The sequence below is a fragment of the Acipenser ruthenus genome, chromosome 50 (genome assembly GCF_902713425.1).
Source record: "Acipenser ruthenus chromosome 50, fAciRut3.2 maternal haplotype, whole genome shotgun sequence".
Classification (NCBI taxonomy): Eukaryota; Metazoa; Chordata; class Actinopteri; order Acipenseriformes; family Acipenseridae; genus Acipenser; species Acipenser ruthenus.
Window position 1 is genome coordinate 877,242 of NC_081238.1, and position 17,725 is coordinate 894,966.

Consider the following 17,725-nt stretch of genomic DNA (forward strand, 5'->3'; position numbering starts at 1 on the left):
CTTGAACTCTCGAGTTGTCCTGCGAAAGCCAAGCTGTCTCCTGACTGCCCGACACAAAGCCGTGTCTTAACATTGAGCAACAAACCACAGCATTAGAGCCACACTGCTTCCCTCCCTCCCAGTCCCTCCTCAGCTCCACTAGAGCCACACTGCTTCCCTCCCTCCCAGTCCCTCCTCAGCTCCACTAGAGCCACACTGCTTCCCTCCCTCCCAGTCCCTCCTCAGCTCCACTAGAGCCACACTGCCTCCCTCCCTCCCAGTCCCTCCTCAGCTCCACTAGAGCCACACTGCTTCCCTCCCTCCCAGTCCCTCCTCAGCTCTAACCACTAGAGCCACACTGCTTCCCTCCCTCCCAGTCCCTCCTCAGCTCCACTAGAGCCACACTGCTTCCCTCCATCCCAGTCCCTCCTCAGCTCTAACCACTAGAGACACACTGCCTCCCTCTGTCCCAGTCCCTCCTCAGCTCCACTAGAGCCACACTGCTTCCCTCCCTCCCAGTCCTCTGTGTGTGTTTACAAGCCCTTTGTCTGTCGGCTGTAACAGTGTTTGTTTTTCTTGTTGTGTTGCAGAGGGTGACGGCGACGCTGGTTCTGAGTGTTTTCTCAGCAGTTTTGGGGTCCCTGCAGTTTGGGTACAACATCGGAGTCATCAATGCACCCCAGAAGGTAAGCTAATGAAGCCGGGGTGACCCCGTCGATGAGAGCCCCACAGCGTGGCAGGCCTTCGTGGACAGGACGCTGTCGCTATTGCAAAACCATCTGTCTCGTTCTGTCCATTAAAACAACCCTTTTCAAAACCCGGATTTACCTTGAACTTGTAACGAGTCAGCAGCTGGGAAACGTTTTGAGGAAATGTTCAAGCACGCTCACATACAATACAAGAGAAAAAAGCAAATCGCGTTATGAAACAGCTAACTTTTTACTTGTCGGAGCTGCTTGTAGTTTATCTGGACAGTGGCAGATCTCTGTGTGCAGGAATGTTACTCTACTGTCCGGTTCTCGGTTTGCTGTTGTCGAAACAGGACGTCTGGGGCTGTGATTGGCTGACTCGACAGTTTGCCGGTACACGATTGGTTGCTTTCGTCGGTGCAGACTATTGGCTGGTTTGGGTGGCTGATAAAAATAAATGTGGACCAATAGTGTCTTTCTTTAGTAATTGCTGTCCAATAGATGTGAACTGAGCGTTTAATGAAAAAGCTGGTACTTGCGCGGATTGATTTTGAGTTTGATTCACAGTCCATGCCGTGACGGTCCAGCGGTTTCTACTGTCTGATAGAAGCCAGCTAGAGCTGGATGCTGATGGTACTGAGTCGTTTTCTAATCTGTGTTTTAAAGCGATCTACTGGTTCTAGTGGTGAGAGCTGAGGAGGGACTGGGAGGGAGGGAAGCAGTGTGGCTCTAGTGGAGCTGAGGAGGGACTGGGAGGGAAGCAGTGTGGCTCTAGTGGAGCTGAGGAGGGACTGGGAGGGAGGGAAGCAGTGTGGCTCTAGTGGAGCTGAGGAGGGACTGGGAGGGAGGGAAGCAGTGTGGCTCTAATGGTTAGAGCTGAGGAGGGACTGGGAGGGAGGGAAGCAGTGTGGCTCTAGTGGAGCTGAGGAGGGACTGGGAGGGAGGGAGCAGTGTGGCTCTAGTGGAGCTGAGGAGGGACTGGGAGGGAGGGAAGCAGTGTGGCTCTAATGGTTAGAGCTGAGGAGGGACTGGGAGGGAGGGAAGCAGTGTGGCTCTAGTGGAGCTGAGGAGGGACTGGGAGGGAGGGAGCAGTGTGGCTCTAGTGGAGCTGAGGAGGGACTGGGAGGGAGGGAAGCAGTGTGGCTCTAGTGGTTAGAGCTGAGGAGGGACTGGGAGGGAGGGAAGCTGTGTGGCTCTAGTGGTTAGAGCTGAGGAGGGACTGGGAGGGAGCGAAGCAGTGTGGAGAATGGAAATATCTCATGCTCTCATATGCAATAGAGGGCCTGTTGCCCGTGTATATGTGACGTGGGTGTGGGATTTTATTGGAAAGCGAAGGCCAGGTCCCCAGAGAAAGGTCTGATGAGAATCCTGCCTCAGCCCGGCCCGGCCGCTGGGTCTATTTGCAGACTGTGTGACCCACAGCAGAGCTCACGTTCGAGGGACACGGTGTTCCCTTTCACTGCTACCCTAGGACACACACGCTGGGGGGGTGGGGAGGGGTCAGGTGATCTCCCGAAACTACCCTGACTCGCTGGCAGCTCACACTGTAAACCAAGGCATTCAAACCAAGGCATTCAAACCAAGACATTCAAACCGAGGCATTCAAACCGAGGCATTCAAACCGAGGCATTCAAACCGAGGCATTCAAACCGAGACATTCAAACCGAGACATTCAAACCGAGGCATTCAAACCAAGGTATTCAGACCAAGGCAGGCTGAAGGATGACAGGCCAACTGAGAGTCCAATACTGAGCTCAAGACTGAAAGCAGTTCTCAATTCCAACACACACACACACACACCTACCTTAACATGGAGGTTGGGGGATGAGGTTGTGGGGATGGGGATGGGGATGGGGTTGGGGTTGGGTTTGAGGTTGGGGGATGGGGTTGGGGATGGGAATGGGGTTGGGTGATGTACTTGGGGTTGGGTTTGAGGTTGGGTTTGAGGTTGGGGTTGGGGGATGGGGTTGGGTTTGAGGTTGGGGTTGGGGGATGTACTTGGGGTTGGGTTTGAGGTTGGGGTTGGGGGATGGGGTTGGGTTTGAGGTTGGGGTTGGGGGATGTACTTGGGGTTGGGTTTGAGGTTGGGGTTGGGGTTGGGTTTGAGGTTGGGGTTGGGTTTGAGGTTGGGGTTGGGGTTGGGTTTGAGGTTGGGGTTGGGGGATGTACTTGGGGTTGGGTTTGAGGTTGGGGTTGCGGGATGGGGTTGGGTTTGTGGTTGGGGTTGGGTTTGAGGTTGGGGTTGGGGGATGGGAATGGGGTTGGGGGATGTACTTGGGGTTGGGTTTGAGGTTGGGGTTGGGGGATGTACTTGGGGTTGGGTTTGAGGTTGGGGTTGGGGGATGGGGTTGGGTTTGTGGTTGGGGTTGGGGGATGTACTTGGGGTTGGGTTTGGGGTTGGGGGATGGGGTTGGGTTTGAGGTTGGGGTTGGGGGATGTACTTGAGGTTGGGTTTGTGGTTGGGGTTGGGTTTGAGGTTGGGGGTTGGGTTTGGGGTCGGGATGGGGTTGAGGTTGGGGGATGGGGTTGAGGTTGGGGGTTGGGGTCGGGATGGGGTTGAGGTTGGGGGTTGGGTTTGGGGTCAGGATGGGGTTGAGGTTGGGGGTTGGGGTTGGGGGATGGGGTTGGGGCCATAGAAGAATTGCATTGGGGTGTGAATTGAAAAGCCTGAACTGCCCCAGTGTGCACGGAGTCATGTGGTAACCCTACTTAAAGGGGTATAAATGAAGGCTTGTCACAGAATACTAGAAGCCTGGCAAACACAATGCAAACTGGGCTTCACTTTCACAGTGCGGGCTCGTTGCTGTTGATCCTACAGTCCTGAACCCATTAAGAACCACATTCATTTATCTTTGAAACAAATTCACAGCCCGGTGCTGTATTGTGATGCATTTAAATCCGTGTGCTGCCATTCTAGAAGTTTTCCCATCTTTCTGAAGTGTTTGTTTACAGCATGTATTCCCAGCGTCCTGTTTTGAGGACAGTCCAGTCAGACGTGCTCCCTTAAGTCAGAGCCGTGAAATTTCACGCCGCCTATGAAGCTCAATGCATAGAAAACGGAGCCACTCTATCATCATTGCGAGGACGGGGAAAAAACGCCAAGAAATGGATCGTTTTTAGGCTTCAGTTTATTTTATATTGAGCTGTCATAAAAGCATCAGGGAGGGAGGGAAGCAGTGTGGCTCTAGTGGAGCTGAGGAGGGACTGGGAGGGAGGGAAGCAGTGTGGCTCTAGTGGAGCTGAGGAGGGACTGGGAGGGAGGGAAGCAGTGTGGCTCTAGTGGAGCTGAGGAGGGACTGGGAGGGAGGGAAGCAGTGTGGCTCTAGTGGAGCTGAGGAGGGACTGGGAGGGAGGGAAGCAGTGTGGCTCTAATGGAGCTGAGGAGGGACTGGGAGGGAGGGAAGCAGTGTGGCTCTAGTGGAGCTGAGGAGGGACTGGGAGGGAGGGAAGCAGTGTGGCTCTAGTGGAGCTGAGGAGGGACTGGGAGGGAGGGAAGCAGTGTAGCTCTAGTGGAGCTGAGGAGGGACTGGGAGGGAGGGAGGCAGTGTGGCTCTAGTGGAGCTGAGGAGGGACTGGGAGGGAGGGAAGCAGTGTGGCTCTAGTGGAGCTGAGGAGGGGCTGGGAGGGAGGGAAGCAGTGTGGCTCTAGTGGTTATAGCTGAGGAGGGACTCAGAGGGAGGGAAGCAGTGTGGCTCTAGTGGTTAGAGCTGAGGAGGGACTGGGAGGGAGGGAAGCAGTGTGGCTCTAGTGGTTAGAGTTGAGGAGGGACTGGGAGGGAGGGAAGCAGTGTGGCTCTAATGGAGCTGAGGAGGGACTGGGAGGGAGGGAAGCAGTGTGGCTCTAGTGGAGCTGAGGAGGGACTGGGAGGGAGGGAGGCAGTGTGGCTCTAGTGGAGCTGAGGAGGGACTGGGAGGGAGGGAAGCAGTGTGGCTCTAGTGGAGCTGAGGAGGGACTGGGAGGGAGGGAGGCAGTGTGGCTCTAGTGGAGCTGAGGAGGGACTGGGAGGGAGGGAAGCAGTGTGGCTCTAGTGGAGCTGAGGAGGGGCTGGGAGGGAGGGAAGCAGTGTGGCTCTAGTGGTTAGAGCTGAGGAGGGACTGGGAGGGAGGGAAGCAGTGTGGCTCTAGTGGTTATAGCTGAGGAGGGACTCAGAGGGAGGGAAGCAGTGTGGCTCTAGTGGTTAGAGCTGAGGAGGGACTTGGAGGGAGGGAAGCAGTGTGGCTCTAGTGGTTAGGGAGGGAGGAATGTCAACATTGTGGCGTGTGATCCTCGGAAGCAGTCTGAGCCAAAAATAGCTATCCCATTCCGAGGAATCCCTGCCCAGCTGACCGGGAATGTGGGCTCCAGTAATGAAAGGGATTATTTTTAAGGAAAGGTCGCGGGGTTGAATTCAGGCCAGGTCAGCTAGCCCACATGAAACTCCCCTGAGAAGAGTAGACTCATCCTGTATTAATCATGTCATCCTCCAAGAAAACCTGTCCTTGAGCTGCCCTATACTAGCTGCATTGCCATTGAAGATCATTTAAGGTATAGTTATTATTATTATTATTTATTTCTTAGCAGACGCTCTTATCCAGGGCGACTTACAATTGTTACAAGATATCACATTATACATTATTTCACATTATACAGATATCACATTATTTTTACATATAAATCCCCATTTATACAGTTGGGTTTTTGCTGGAGCAATCTAGGTAAAGTACCTTGCTCAAGGGTACAACAGCAGTGTCCCCCCACCTGGGATTGAACCCACAACCCTCCGGTCAAGAGTCCAGAACCCTAACCACTACTCCACACTGCTGCCCTATAGTTAGCACACTGTGGTCCCATTCTACCAATGGCATCCCATTGCAGCTGCCCTATACCAGTGCTACAATCGCCCCTCAGTATAATACAGAACTGTATTGCATTGCCATTGAAGATCATTTAGGTTCTAGTTAGCATACAGTGGTCCCATTCTACCAATGGCATCCCATTGTAGCTGCCCCAGTCCTGTGCGACCACAGCTCTGTCATTGAAGATCATTTGAGAAGGGATGTTTCACTAGGGTGTTGCCATGGCCACCTGGGGTGTTTTTCATCATGTGACCCGATGCTGGAGGGCAGTTAGTTGATTTTTCAGCAGTGTCGAGTTCCACCCTGTCAGCTGTGATTGACGCAGGTCGTTCCCTCCTGAAATAGTGCAGGCGGAGGGGGTCAGGGGGTTCGTACTTGCCTTCCCTCGCACTCAGTCAGTGACTTGCGAATGGAAGCCGTCTGTATTGAGGTGTGTATTAATAGCCGCATGACTTGAACGCTGTACACTCAACTCGTGATCAGCTTTCTGAATGTGCTTAGCAAAGTCAGAAGGGTTATTGTATCTCTCTCACACTTCCTCCAGGTCTCACTAATCTTCATCCCTCTCTCCCCGTCTCTCACACTCTACCCATCTCTCTCCCTCCTCTCCCAGTCTATCGCTCTCCAATCTCTTTCCCAGTCTTCCCCTCTCTTTTTCTCCCACCCTCTCTCTCTCTCTCTCTCTCTCTCTCTCTCACAGTGTCTCGCAAGACAATAAAATACAAATCTACATTTTGTAGCACATTTCATATATGCTTTACATGATAAGTGAAAAGATCTTTAGTATTTCCAGGAGCTGAAACAAACAGGGAACTTAAAAATATGTATAAAAGAGTCTAGCTCAGGGGTCCCCGAGGGTCTCCCCTGGTAAAGGCACGGCCGTGTGGTGTGCAGGGGGGAGTCACACAGTCAGGGGAGCGCAGGGGTCCCCGAGGGTCTCCCCTGGTAAAGGCACGGCCGCGTGGTGTGCAGGGGGGAGTCACACAGTCAGGGGAGCGCAGGTTCCTGGCTGTGTCGATCTTCGCTGGGGATTCCACAGGGAGCATTGGCTCTGGCGCTGGGTTAGGGAAGCAAAATCAACAGCGACCCTAGTGGCACCCAGTGAGCTCAACACCTGCAGGGCTGGGTTTTGTCCTCCAGGGGGCTGTGGAGCTCCCGGGTGTAAAGAAGCGATTGGCTTGGGGATCGGAGGACGCCCGCTGACCTGCAGTTCTGCAGTTCTCCAGGCCAAATTGGGGAGAAAATACATTTCAAAAAGTCTCCAATCCTATCTCTCTCCTCTCGTCTCTCAGATTATCGAGCAGAGCTACAACGCCACGTGGATGCACCGCCATGGCTCCCTCATCCCCCCCGCCACCCTCACCACGCTGTGGTCCCTCTCCGTGGCTATCTTCTCCATCGGGGGCATGCTGTCTTCCTTCAGCGTGGGCGTGGTCTCAGAGTGGCTCGGCAGGTTAGTCACTTCCCCTCGCAGTATTTTCATTTCTCTCTGTCCCTTTCGCAGCCCAGCCCTCTTCCCTTACCCATCATGCCTTTCATTTCCCTGCCTCCATTTCCATCCCCTTCCTTTACCCTCCTCCCCTATCCTTCCCTCTCTTCATCCATTCCCAACCTGCTTCTCCTCTCTTCTATCCTTTCCTCTCCTCCATTATTATTATTATTATTATTATTATTATTATTATTGTTACTACTACTACTGCAGTCTTTAGCACAACTGTAGTACAATAATACAATGGCAAGGAACACTAATCTAATCTATAATCTGTTCGGTCTCTGCAGGAAGAAAGCCATGTTGATAAATAACCTCTTGGCTTTCATTGGTGGAGCCCTGATGGGCATGTCCAAGCTGGGCCAATCATACGAGATGATGATCCTGGGACGCTTTTTCATTGGCGCATACTCAGGTCTGGAAACGCCTCCCACTTTTCCTGTTGGTTTTGTTCTGACAAAGAGGGAAGTGCGCCCCCTACTGACCCTCCACTAACATTACAGCATCTAGTTATTATTATTTATGTATTTATTTGGCAGACGCCTTTATCCCAGGCGACTCACACAGGTGTTACAGGGCAGCACAGGGTTACAATGCAAGCTTCATATTGAAACACACTGTAGTTTACAGCAAGTGCAAATAATAACACTACTAGAATACAATATGAACTAGGATGCAGCAAGTTAGGATGCAGCAAGTTAGGATTACAGCGAGTTATATCTACAGTGACAGATTAGCAGTGCAATAGTGCAAGGATAGTGTGTTAGCTATCTGTATGCAAGGATAGTGTGTTAGCTATCTGTATGCATGGATAGTGCGTTAGCTATCTGTATGCAAGGATAGTGTGTTAGCTATCTGTATGCAAGGATAGTGTGTTAGCTATCTGTATGCAAGGATAGTGTGTTAGCTATCTGTATGCAAGGATAGTGCGTTAGCTATCTGTATGCAAGGATAGTGCGTTAGCTATCTGTATGCAAGGATAGTGCGTTAGCTATCTGTATGCATGGATAGTGCGTTAGCTATCTGTATGCAAGGATAGTGTGTTAGCTATCTGTATGCAAGGATAGTGCGTTAGCTATCTGTATGCAAGGATAGTGCGTTAGCTATCTGTATGCAAGGATAGTGTGTTAGCTATCTGTATGCATGGATAGTGCGTTAGCTATCTGTATGCAAGGATAGTGTGTTAGCTATCTGTATGCAAGGATAGTGCATTAGCTATCTGTATGCAAGGATAGTGTGTTAGCTATCTGTATGCAAGGATAGCGCATTAGCTATCTGTATGCAAGGATAGTGTGTTAGCTATCTGTATGCAAGGATAGCGCATTAGCTATCTGTATGCATGGATAGTGCGTTAGCTATCTGTATGCAAGGATAGTGCATTAGCTATCTGTATGCAAGGATAGTGTGTTAGCTATCTGTATGCAAGGATAGTGCATTAGCTATCTGTATGCAAGGATAGTGTGTTAGCTATCTGTATGCAAGGATAGCGCATTAGCTATCTGTATGCATGGATAGTGCGTTAGCTATCTGTATGCAAGGATAGTGTGTTAGCTATCTGTATGCAAGGATAGTGTGTTAGCTATCTGTATGCAAGGATAGTGCGTTAGCTATCTGTATGCAAGGATAGTGCGTTAGCTATCTGTATGCAAGGATAGTGTGTTAGCTATCTGTATGCAAGGATAGTGTGTTAGCTATCTGTATGCAAGGATAGTGTGTTAGCTATCTGTATGCAAGGATAGTGTGTTAGCTATCTGTATGCAAGGATAGTGTGTTAGCTATCTGTCTGCAAGGATAGTGCATTAGCTATCTGTATGCAAGGATAGTGTGTTAGCTATCTGTATGCAAGGATAGTGCATTAGCTATCTGTATGCAAGGATAGTGTGTTAGCTATCTGTATGCAAGGATAGTGTGTTAGCTATCTGTATGCATGGATAGTGTGTTAGCTATCTGTATGCAAGGATAGTGTGTTAGCTATCTGTATGCAAGGATAGTGTGTTAGCTATCTGTATGCAAGGATAGTGTGTTAGCTATCTGTATGCATGGATAGTGCATTAGCTATCTGTATGCAAGGATAGTGTGTTAGCTATCTGTATGCATGGATAGTGTGTTAGCTATCTGTCTGCAAGGATAGTGCATTAGCTATCTGTATGCAAGGATAGTGTGTTAGCTATCTGTATGCATGGATAGCGCATTAGCTATCTGTATGCATGGATAGTGTGTTAGCTATCTGTATGCAAGGATAGTGTGTTAGCTATCTGTATGCAAGGATAGTGCATTAGCTATCTGTATGCATGGATAGTGCGTTAGCTATCTGTATGCAAGGATAGTGTGTTAGCTATCTGTCTGCAAGGATAGTGCGTTAGCTATCTGTATGCAAGGATAGTGTGTTAGCTATCTGTATGCAAGGATAGTGTGTTAGCTATCTGTATGCAAGGATAGTGTGTTAGCTATCTGTATGCAAGGATAGTGTGTTAGCTATCTGTATGCAAGGATAGTGTGTTAGCTATCTGTATGCAAGGATAGTGCATTAGCTATCTGTATGCAAGGATAGTGCGTTAGCTATCTGTATGCAAGGATAGTGTGTTAGCTATCTGTATGCAAGGATAGTGTGTTAGCTATCTGTATGCAAGGATAGTGTGTTAGCTATCTGTCTGCAAGGATAGTGCGTTAGCTATCTGTATGCAAGGACAGTGTGTTAGCTATCTGTATGCAAGGATAGTGCGTTAGCTATCTGTATGCAAGGATAGTGTGTTAGCTATCTGTCTGCAAGGATAGTGCGTTAGCTATCTGTATGCAAGGACAGTGTGTTAGCTATCTGTATGCAAGGATAGTGTGTTAGCTATCTGTATGCAAGGATAGTGTGTTAGCTATCTGTATGCAAGGATAGTGCGTTAGCTATCTGTATGCAAGGATAGCGCATTAGCTATCTGTATGCAAGGATAGTGCGTTAGCTATCTGTATGCAAGGATAGTGTGTTAGCTATCTGTATGCAAGGATAGTGTGTTAGCTATCTGTATGCAAGGATAGTGCGTTAGCTATCTGTATGCAAGGATAGTGCGTTAGCTATCTGTATGCAAGGATAGTGCGTTAGCTATCTGTATGCAAGGATAGCGCATTAGCTATCTGTATGCAAGGATAGTGCGTTAGCTATCTGTATGCAAGGATAGTGTGTTAGCTATCTGTATGCAAGGATAGTGTGTTAGCTATCTGTATGCAAGGATAGTGCGTTAGCTATCTGTATGCAAGGATAGTGCGTTAGCTATCTGTATGCAAGGATAGTGTGTTAGCTATCTGTATGCAAGGATAGTGCGTTAGCTATCTGCATGCAAGGATAGTGTGTTAGCTATCTGTACGCAAGGATAGTGCGTTAGCTATCTGTATGCAAGGATAGTGCACTAGTTCTCACAATGCAGTGCTTGTATTGCAGTGTGTAAAACGCCCCTCCATTGCAGCCTCTTTCTCAAACCATTCTTCCTCCGCAGGTCTGGCCTCTGGCTTGGTGCCTATGTATGTAGGGGAGATTTCTCCAACCAGTTTGAGAGGGGCACTGGGAACGCTGCACCAGTTAGCCCTTGTGACGGGAATACTGGTGGCGCAGGTACGAGGGGTCACGTCGGGGTCACCAAAAAGCGAGGACAGCCTTTGCTGTCGCGGATGATAATGATAAACAGTACCGGTCACAGCCTTATATGAGAGTCCCATAGTAAAAGCACAGCACAGTGTAATAAAGCACAGAGAGGTATGGTAAAGCATAGGGAACCATTGTAAAGCACAGAGAGGTATGGTAAAGCATAGGGAAGCATTGTAAAGCACAGAGAGGTATGGTAAAGCATAGGGAAGCATTGTAAAGCACAGAGAGGTGTGTGCTTTACAAAAAACATACCATGGTAGACTAAGCCTTGTGTAGCTGACAGCATGATCCAGTCTGTGTGACCCGCCTGTGCTGACCCTCTCTACCCCGTGCCGTCCCCAGATCTTCGGGCTGCCAGGGATTCTGGGTACGGAGGAGCTGTGGCCGGTCCTCGTCGGGCTGACCGTTCTCCCCACCGTCCTGCAGATGGTGCTGCTGCCGTTCTGTCCTGAGAGCCCGCGCTACCTCTACATCATCCGCGGAGAGGAGCAGCACGCCAAGAGATGTGAGCGACCGCTGGGAACATTTAACAAACAAAAAAGACTGTGTGCTTTTGAATGAGCTCCCCCCAGTGGGGGAGAATGGTGCGCTAACGAGGGGTGAGGCTGGATGGCCTGGTTCCCAAACCTTTCTTATGTTCTACCCCCCCCCCCCCCCAGGTCTGAAGAGGCTGACCGGCAGGCAGGATGTCAGCGAGTTCCTGTTGGAGATGAAGGAAGAGAAGAGGAGGATGGAGATGGAGAGGAAGGTGTCCATCGCTGAGCTCTTCCGCTCCCCGGCCTACCGGCAGCCCATCATCATCGCCATGGTGCTGCAGCTCTCCCAGCAGCTCTCCGGGGTCAACGCCGTGAGTCTGTCTCTCCCAGCGCCTCCCAGGCACTCCCAGTCCTCCCCACTGTGTCCCGGTGTCTCCCAGTCCCTCCCAGTGTCTCCCAGTCCCTCCCAGTGTCTCCCAGTCCTCCCCACTGTCTCCCGGTTCTCTCCACTGTCTCCCAGGCACTCCCAGTCCTCCCCACTGTGTCCTGGTCCCCCCCAGTGTCTCCCAGGCACTCCCAGTCTCTCCCTCTACAGCAATTTAGATCTTTTATTATTTAACATCATGTAATCCAAGAAACTACAAAAATGATCTCGCAAAAAAAAGTGTCTACCGGAAGCCATAATAGTAGTACAGTAGCATTTCATGTTAGATTTTCGTTCATTATATGGGGAAAGACTCCAAAGCGGTGTGCAATTCAATATGTTAACAAGGTAACATTATTCAGCAGGTTTCATTACACTTTCTGAAGCAGCATGAGTTCATTCTACAGGGTGATGCAAAACTTCTTGTCCAGAGCAGTGCCACTCTGTGCTCCATTAGATGCATCTCTTTTAAGGGAATCTCACACTAGACCTGCACCCACTTACAGAACTGCATACTGGTGCTTCAGTGGTTAACCAGGAGGTTCCCAGTTCAATCCCAGCTCAGCCACTGACTCCCTGTGTGCGACCCTGAGCCACTGAACCTCCTTGTGCTCCGTCCTTCGGATGAGACGTCAAAGAAACGAGGTCCTATTGGAAGTGACTCTGCAGCAGCAGCAGATGATGCATAGTTCACCCCCCCAAGTCTCTGTAAGATCTCTGGATAAAAGCGTCTGCTAAATGACTAATTCATACTGTTTTAACCCTCAGATCTTTTACTACTCCACCAGTATCTTTGAGAAGGCGGGCGTGCAGAGTCCAGTCTACGCTACAATTGGGGCTGGGGCTGTAAACACAGCGTTCACTGTGGTGTCGGTAAGGAAATCAATGAGACTCCAGACCTCAGCTCTACAGACCGAGATGAGGAATGGCTGACATTTCTCTCACCTCGCAATGCTGAACGTCTCACTCGACAAAGTTAAATTTGAGTTGCTTTGACTGCGAGTTCAGGAGCTGCTCTTCAGATTTGTGTAACACAGGCTGGATCGATTTACCGAAGGAAGAGCCTGGGCCACTTCATCAAGTTTCATTTAGCTTTGCTGGCAATACCCTAGCTGTGCACTAGATGGCGCTTACTAATATAAAGATTGGCTGATCCAGCCTGTGATGTATATCTATGCCGGGCAACTACAACTGAAGAGCAGCTACAGAACTCAGACTTATCAAAAGTAAATTGGAATTCCATTCCATATCCACCCTCACCGTTCATCCACCATGAGCAATCTCTTCAGCAACGCTGGTTTATAATTGAACAGAGAAGATTAGTTCAGAGCGTGCAGATCCCACCACAGTTTTCCTACCCTGTGTTGTGTGTGCGCCATGCGCTGCCATTGCTGGTAGCGTCACGGGAGCTGTTCAGTGTGTTGAGCTGTAATAACTCCTCCTCGCCTGCGGGGGGCGTATCTCCTTCACCCTCCGTCTCGATCTCCTGCCTGTCACTCAGCAGCGAACGCACGCACCCACACGGCAGACAGCTACCCCGTCACAAGCATTCATACCCTGTATCTTTCTGAACAAGGGATGTAGGGGAGCTCCCGAATAAAAGCTGAATCTCCAAACAAGAATTGTGTGACTATAGTCGCTGTTTACAGCTGTGTGGAATGGGATTTAAAACAGGATTCAATTATCCGACTTTTTACATCAACGCCGTGACCCTGGTCCAGTCGGATACGAGGCGGGTTATTGTATAAACACAACGTTTGCAAACATGATACACAGTTAAAAAAACGAAAACAGCAACTTTTAAATCTACCAATCGCGCTCGCTTCTATATCTCCCGCCCCCCAACACCACCTGATTTTTTTTTTCTTCCAATCACAGCTGTTCCTGGTGGAGAGGACGGGCCGGAGGACGCTACACATGCTGGGATTGGCTGGAATGGCCGCCTGTGCCGTCATCATGACCGTCGCCCTCGCCCTATTGGTCAGTCAAAAAGTTCTGTTTCTGCATGGCTGCGTTGCAACTGCCTGACAGCTTTTAAAATCTCTTTTCCCCCAACCACTTGACATAATTAACACCCATTATGTGTGTAACAAGGTTAGAAACCCTGCTGCTGCACCCAGTCCTGGGGTTCAGAGCTCCCCTCAATGAAGTCTGTTATTATTATTAATATTGAAATGATCAGGAGCCAGGAGTTTGAGCAGGGTTACAAACTCACACTAGCCCTGCTGCTGCTGCTGCTGCACCCAGTCCTGGGGTTCAGAGCTCCCCTCAATGAAGTCTGTTATTATTATTAATATTGAAATGATCAGGAGCCAGGAGTTTGAGCAGGGTTACAAACTCACACTAGCCCTGCTGCTGCTGCTGCTGCTGCTGCACCCAGTCCTGGGGTTCAGAGCTCCTCTCAATGAAGTCTGTTATTATTATTAATATTGAAATGATCAGGAGCCAGGAGTTTGAGCAGGGTTACAAACTCACACTAGCCCTGCTGCTGCTGCTGCTGCACCCAGTCCTGGGGTTCAGAGCTCCCCTCAATGAAGTCTGTTATTATTATTAATATTGAAATGATCAGGAGCCAGGAGTTTGAGCAGGGTTACAAACTCACACTAGCCCTGCTGCTGCTGCTGCACCCAGTCCTGGGGTTCAGAACTCCCCTCAATGAAGTCTGTTATTATTATTAATATTGAAATGATCAGGAACCAGGAGTTTGAGGTAGCACTGTATTCCTTTTAAGCTGAGAGATCACGGAGCCCCTGTGCGGCTTGGAACTTGGTTTCAGGAGACGAGGTTTCAGGCCCCTGCGCGGCACACCAGGGGAGACTTGGGGGGGTTTGATACAGCAAACCTCAAACTAGGTCTCCTGGAACCAGGTTTCAAGCCGCTGCTCCTGAAAAAGTGTCTTTGTGTTCCTTGAGCTTTAGGGTTTGAAGTGACAGCAGACTCACTCTCTCTCTCTCTCTCTCTCTCTCTCAGGAGCGCGTTCCGTGGATGAGCTACATCAGCATGCTGGCGATCTTTGGCTTCGTGGCGTTCTTTGAGGTGGGTCCCGGACCGATCCCGTGGTTCATCGTGGCGGAGCTGTTCAGCCAGGGTCCCAGACCAGCGGCCATGGCCGTCGCCGGCCTCTCCAACTGGACGGCCAACTTCATCATCGGCATGGGCTTCCAGTACATCGCAGTGAGTCGCTCTCGCCACAGCGCCACCCTGTGTCTGGAGGCTGAATTACAGGGCAAATAAGACAGGGGGAGGGATGGTCAAATTCTCAAGTAATGTTTTTCGGAGGACGTCCAATGAACCTTCAGTTTTCCTGAGCAGCTTTTGTGGGGGGGGGAGGCATTCTAAATTGGGAAGAAAATCAGGATGGTAAAATAATTGAATGCGAAGGCTGGGGTTTGCTCTCACCCCCTCTCTCTCCTCTCTTCTCTCAGGAGGCGTGCGGTCCCTATGTCTTCCTCATCTTCGCAGCTCTGCTCCTCTTCTTCCTCATCTTCACCTACTTAAAGGTTCCCGAGACGCGCGGCAAAACCTTCGACCAGATCTCCTCGGGATTCCGCAGCCGGCCAGCCTCCCTCCTCGACATGGAGGAAAAAGCCAGCACTGAGATGGAGTGCCTGGGGGAGGGGAGCCTGTCATAGGGGCTGAGACACGCTTCCCTCCCCCCTCTCTCTCTCTACTCCCCCAGCACTGAGGTGGAGTGCCTGGGGGAGGGGAGGCTATCATAGCGCCTGAGACACCACCTCCCTCCCTCTCTCTCTCTCTCTCACCCTCCTCTCTCTACTCCCTCAGCACTGAGATGGAGTGCCTGGGAGAGGGGAGGCTATCATAGGGGCTGAGACACGCCTCCTCGCTCTCTCTCTCTCTACTCCCCCAGCACTGAGATTGAGTGACTGCGAGAGGGGAGGCTATCATAGGGGCTGAGACACGCCTCCTCGCTCTCTCTCTCTCTACTCCCCCAGCACTGAGATTGAGTGACTGCGAGAGGGGAGGCTATCATAGGGGCTGAGACACGCCTCCTCGCTCTCTCTCTCTCTACTCCCCCAGCACTGAGATTGAGTGACTGCGAGAGGGGAGGCTATCATAGGGGCTGAGACACGCCTCCTCGCTCTCTCTCTCTCTACTCCCCCAGCACTGAGGTGGAGTGACTGCGAGAGGGGAGGCTATCATAGCGCCTGAGACACCACCTCCCTCCCCTCCTCTCCCCTCCTCTTTGCAGCTTCTCATCTAAAAAAAAAAAAAAAAAAAAAAAAAAAATATCACAGTATTTGAGTGACTGAAAGGTAAGCATCGTAAAATTAAAAACGGCTTTCCTGACATTTCTGTGCGTCACAGAGACGTGGCTGGTTTTGGAAGAGGGAGGAAGAGGGAGAGAGAGAGAGAGAGAGAGAGAGAGAGAGAGAGAGAGAGAGAGGCTACAAAGGAAGGCAATGAAATCCAGCACTTTAAAAAGTCCCCACAAGCCAGAAAGCTACTACTGTCTCCCGGTGAAGAGACTTGCGTGTGCGTGTTAGCATGTGTGTTAAAACCGGGCTGTGGTGCGGTCCGTCAAAGCCATGCCCATGGGCAGCACATGTGCCAACCAGAAACTACCTGCTTCTGAATCTGCAAGCTGCATCTCGTATACAGCACAGGTCTTTTATAGATACATGTATTAGTCTTCACAGACACTGTCGGGGTTTGCTGTTGTAGACGTGTGCAATGTCTCTTACTAGTTTTGTTTGTTGTGTTTAATTTATTTATCAAGAGAGATAAAGGAGTCAATAAAACTGAATACAAGGGGTCCTCGATTCCTTTGGGGTGTCTTCGGGTGTGCCTGTGCAGAAATCGATTTTTAAACAGAAAATATGTTATTACATATATATATATATATTTTTTAAAAAGGTAGTATTTTTTTGAAAAGGCATAATATTTTATTTATCTGATGCGTATTTAATAGTCAGTTATTACTGTTCCTGCATGCAGCGATATTTGGTACGTTTAATTAAGCCCAGATCTTTATAAATAAATGGCAGATTATAACACTAAAAACAAAATATATATATATAGGACTATGAATGGATACTCCTTGAAAATAAATCTTGCATGCAAAGCCCAATAGCTTTAAGCAGTTATCCAAGACTAACTGGTGCAGTCCCCCCTCGTGGCCACAAGGGGGCACCAAAGCGACACGACTTGGAATCTCATCACTGAAACAGGGGGTGGCTTGCAGTAGGACCACCCCCTTAGAGGGAGGAGTCAGCAGTAGCCCCTCCCCCAAAATGAACACACACATACAAGAGAAAATTGACTTTCGTTGTGTACATTTCTGTGTAAATACATTGTGTCGATAGACTGCCAAACCAGCCTCAGATTCGTAACAAAGCATACTGTGACCACAATCTGTAGATTTGTGTGACTAACAATTTGTATTGTAAATGAAATGCATATAAAGAATGTGTAATGAATATTTGTATTAAACTTAGAGTTCCATAAATATTGGCGTGGGCTATTGTTTTGTATGTCTTAGGATTCTAGTTAATAGTTGTGTAGAGGACTGGATCACATCAATATCAGGGTCTAGCGCTGTATATTATAAAGACATTTCAGAGGGCTGGATCGCATCAATATCAGGGTCTAGCGCTGTATATTATAAAGACATTTCAGAGGGCTGGATCGCATCAATATCAGGGTCTAGTGCTATATATTATAAAGACATTTCAGAGGGATGTGTACCATCAATATCAGGGTCTAGCGCTGTATATTATAAAGACATTTCAGAGGGCTGGATCGCATCAATATCAGGGTCTAGCGCTGTATATTATAAAGACATTTCAGAGGGCTGGATCGCATCAATATCAGGGTCTAGCGCTGTATATTATAAAGACATTAAGTGCCACTGTCCTCATTTGAGGATGGGTATTATGTAATTTTTTGGAGCATTTTGAACTAGCATCAACCTGTTATTCTCTCTAGCTATTGTTATGCTAACTTACTCTCATCTGTGAGAAAGTGAAGTCTAAATGTTTGTTCATTCTGCTGATACAGCCCTTCAGTTTTTTTATATGGAGGCATCTGAAGACTAAAAATGATCCATTTCTTTGTGTTTATGATGATAAAGCAGCTCAGTTTTCTATGCGTTGAGCTTCATAGCCGGCTTGAAATTTCACGGCTGTGATTTACAGGAGCACATCTGACTGGACTGTCCTCAAAACAGGACGCTGGGAATACA

General features: G+C 49.3%; 1 protein-coding gene across 1 annotated transcript in view; it reads left to right on the forward strand.

The window, feature by feature from the left end:
• The window catches only part of LOC117970974 (solute carrier family 2, facilitated glucose transporter member 4-like), an 18,799-nt gene extending 1,809 nt beyond the window's left edge, over positions 1-16,990 (forward strand). Inside the window, exons 2-11 of the mRNA XM_059015318.1 lie at positions 570-665; positions 6,796-6,956; positions 7,283-7,407; positions 10,475-10,590; positions 10,966-11,128; positions 11,283-11,470; positions 12,292-12,396; positions 13,402-13,503; positions 14,494-14,697; positions 14,949-16,990. Coding sequence (XP_058871301.1) covers positions 570-665; positions 6,796-6,956; positions 7,283-7,407; positions 10,475-10,590; positions 10,966-11,128; positions 11,283-11,470; positions 12,292-12,396; positions 13,402-13,503; positions 14,494-14,697; positions 14,949-15,155 — 1,467 coding nt within the window. The 3' untranslated portion in view covers positions 15,156-16,990. The remainder of the gene's footprint in view (positions 1-569; positions 666-6,795; positions 6,957-7,282; positions 7,408-10,474; positions 10,591-10,965; positions 11,129-11,282; positions 11,471-12,291; positions 12,397-13,401; positions 13,504-14,493; positions 14,698-14,948) is intronic.
• Positions 16,991-17,725: the final 735 nt, after the last annotated feature.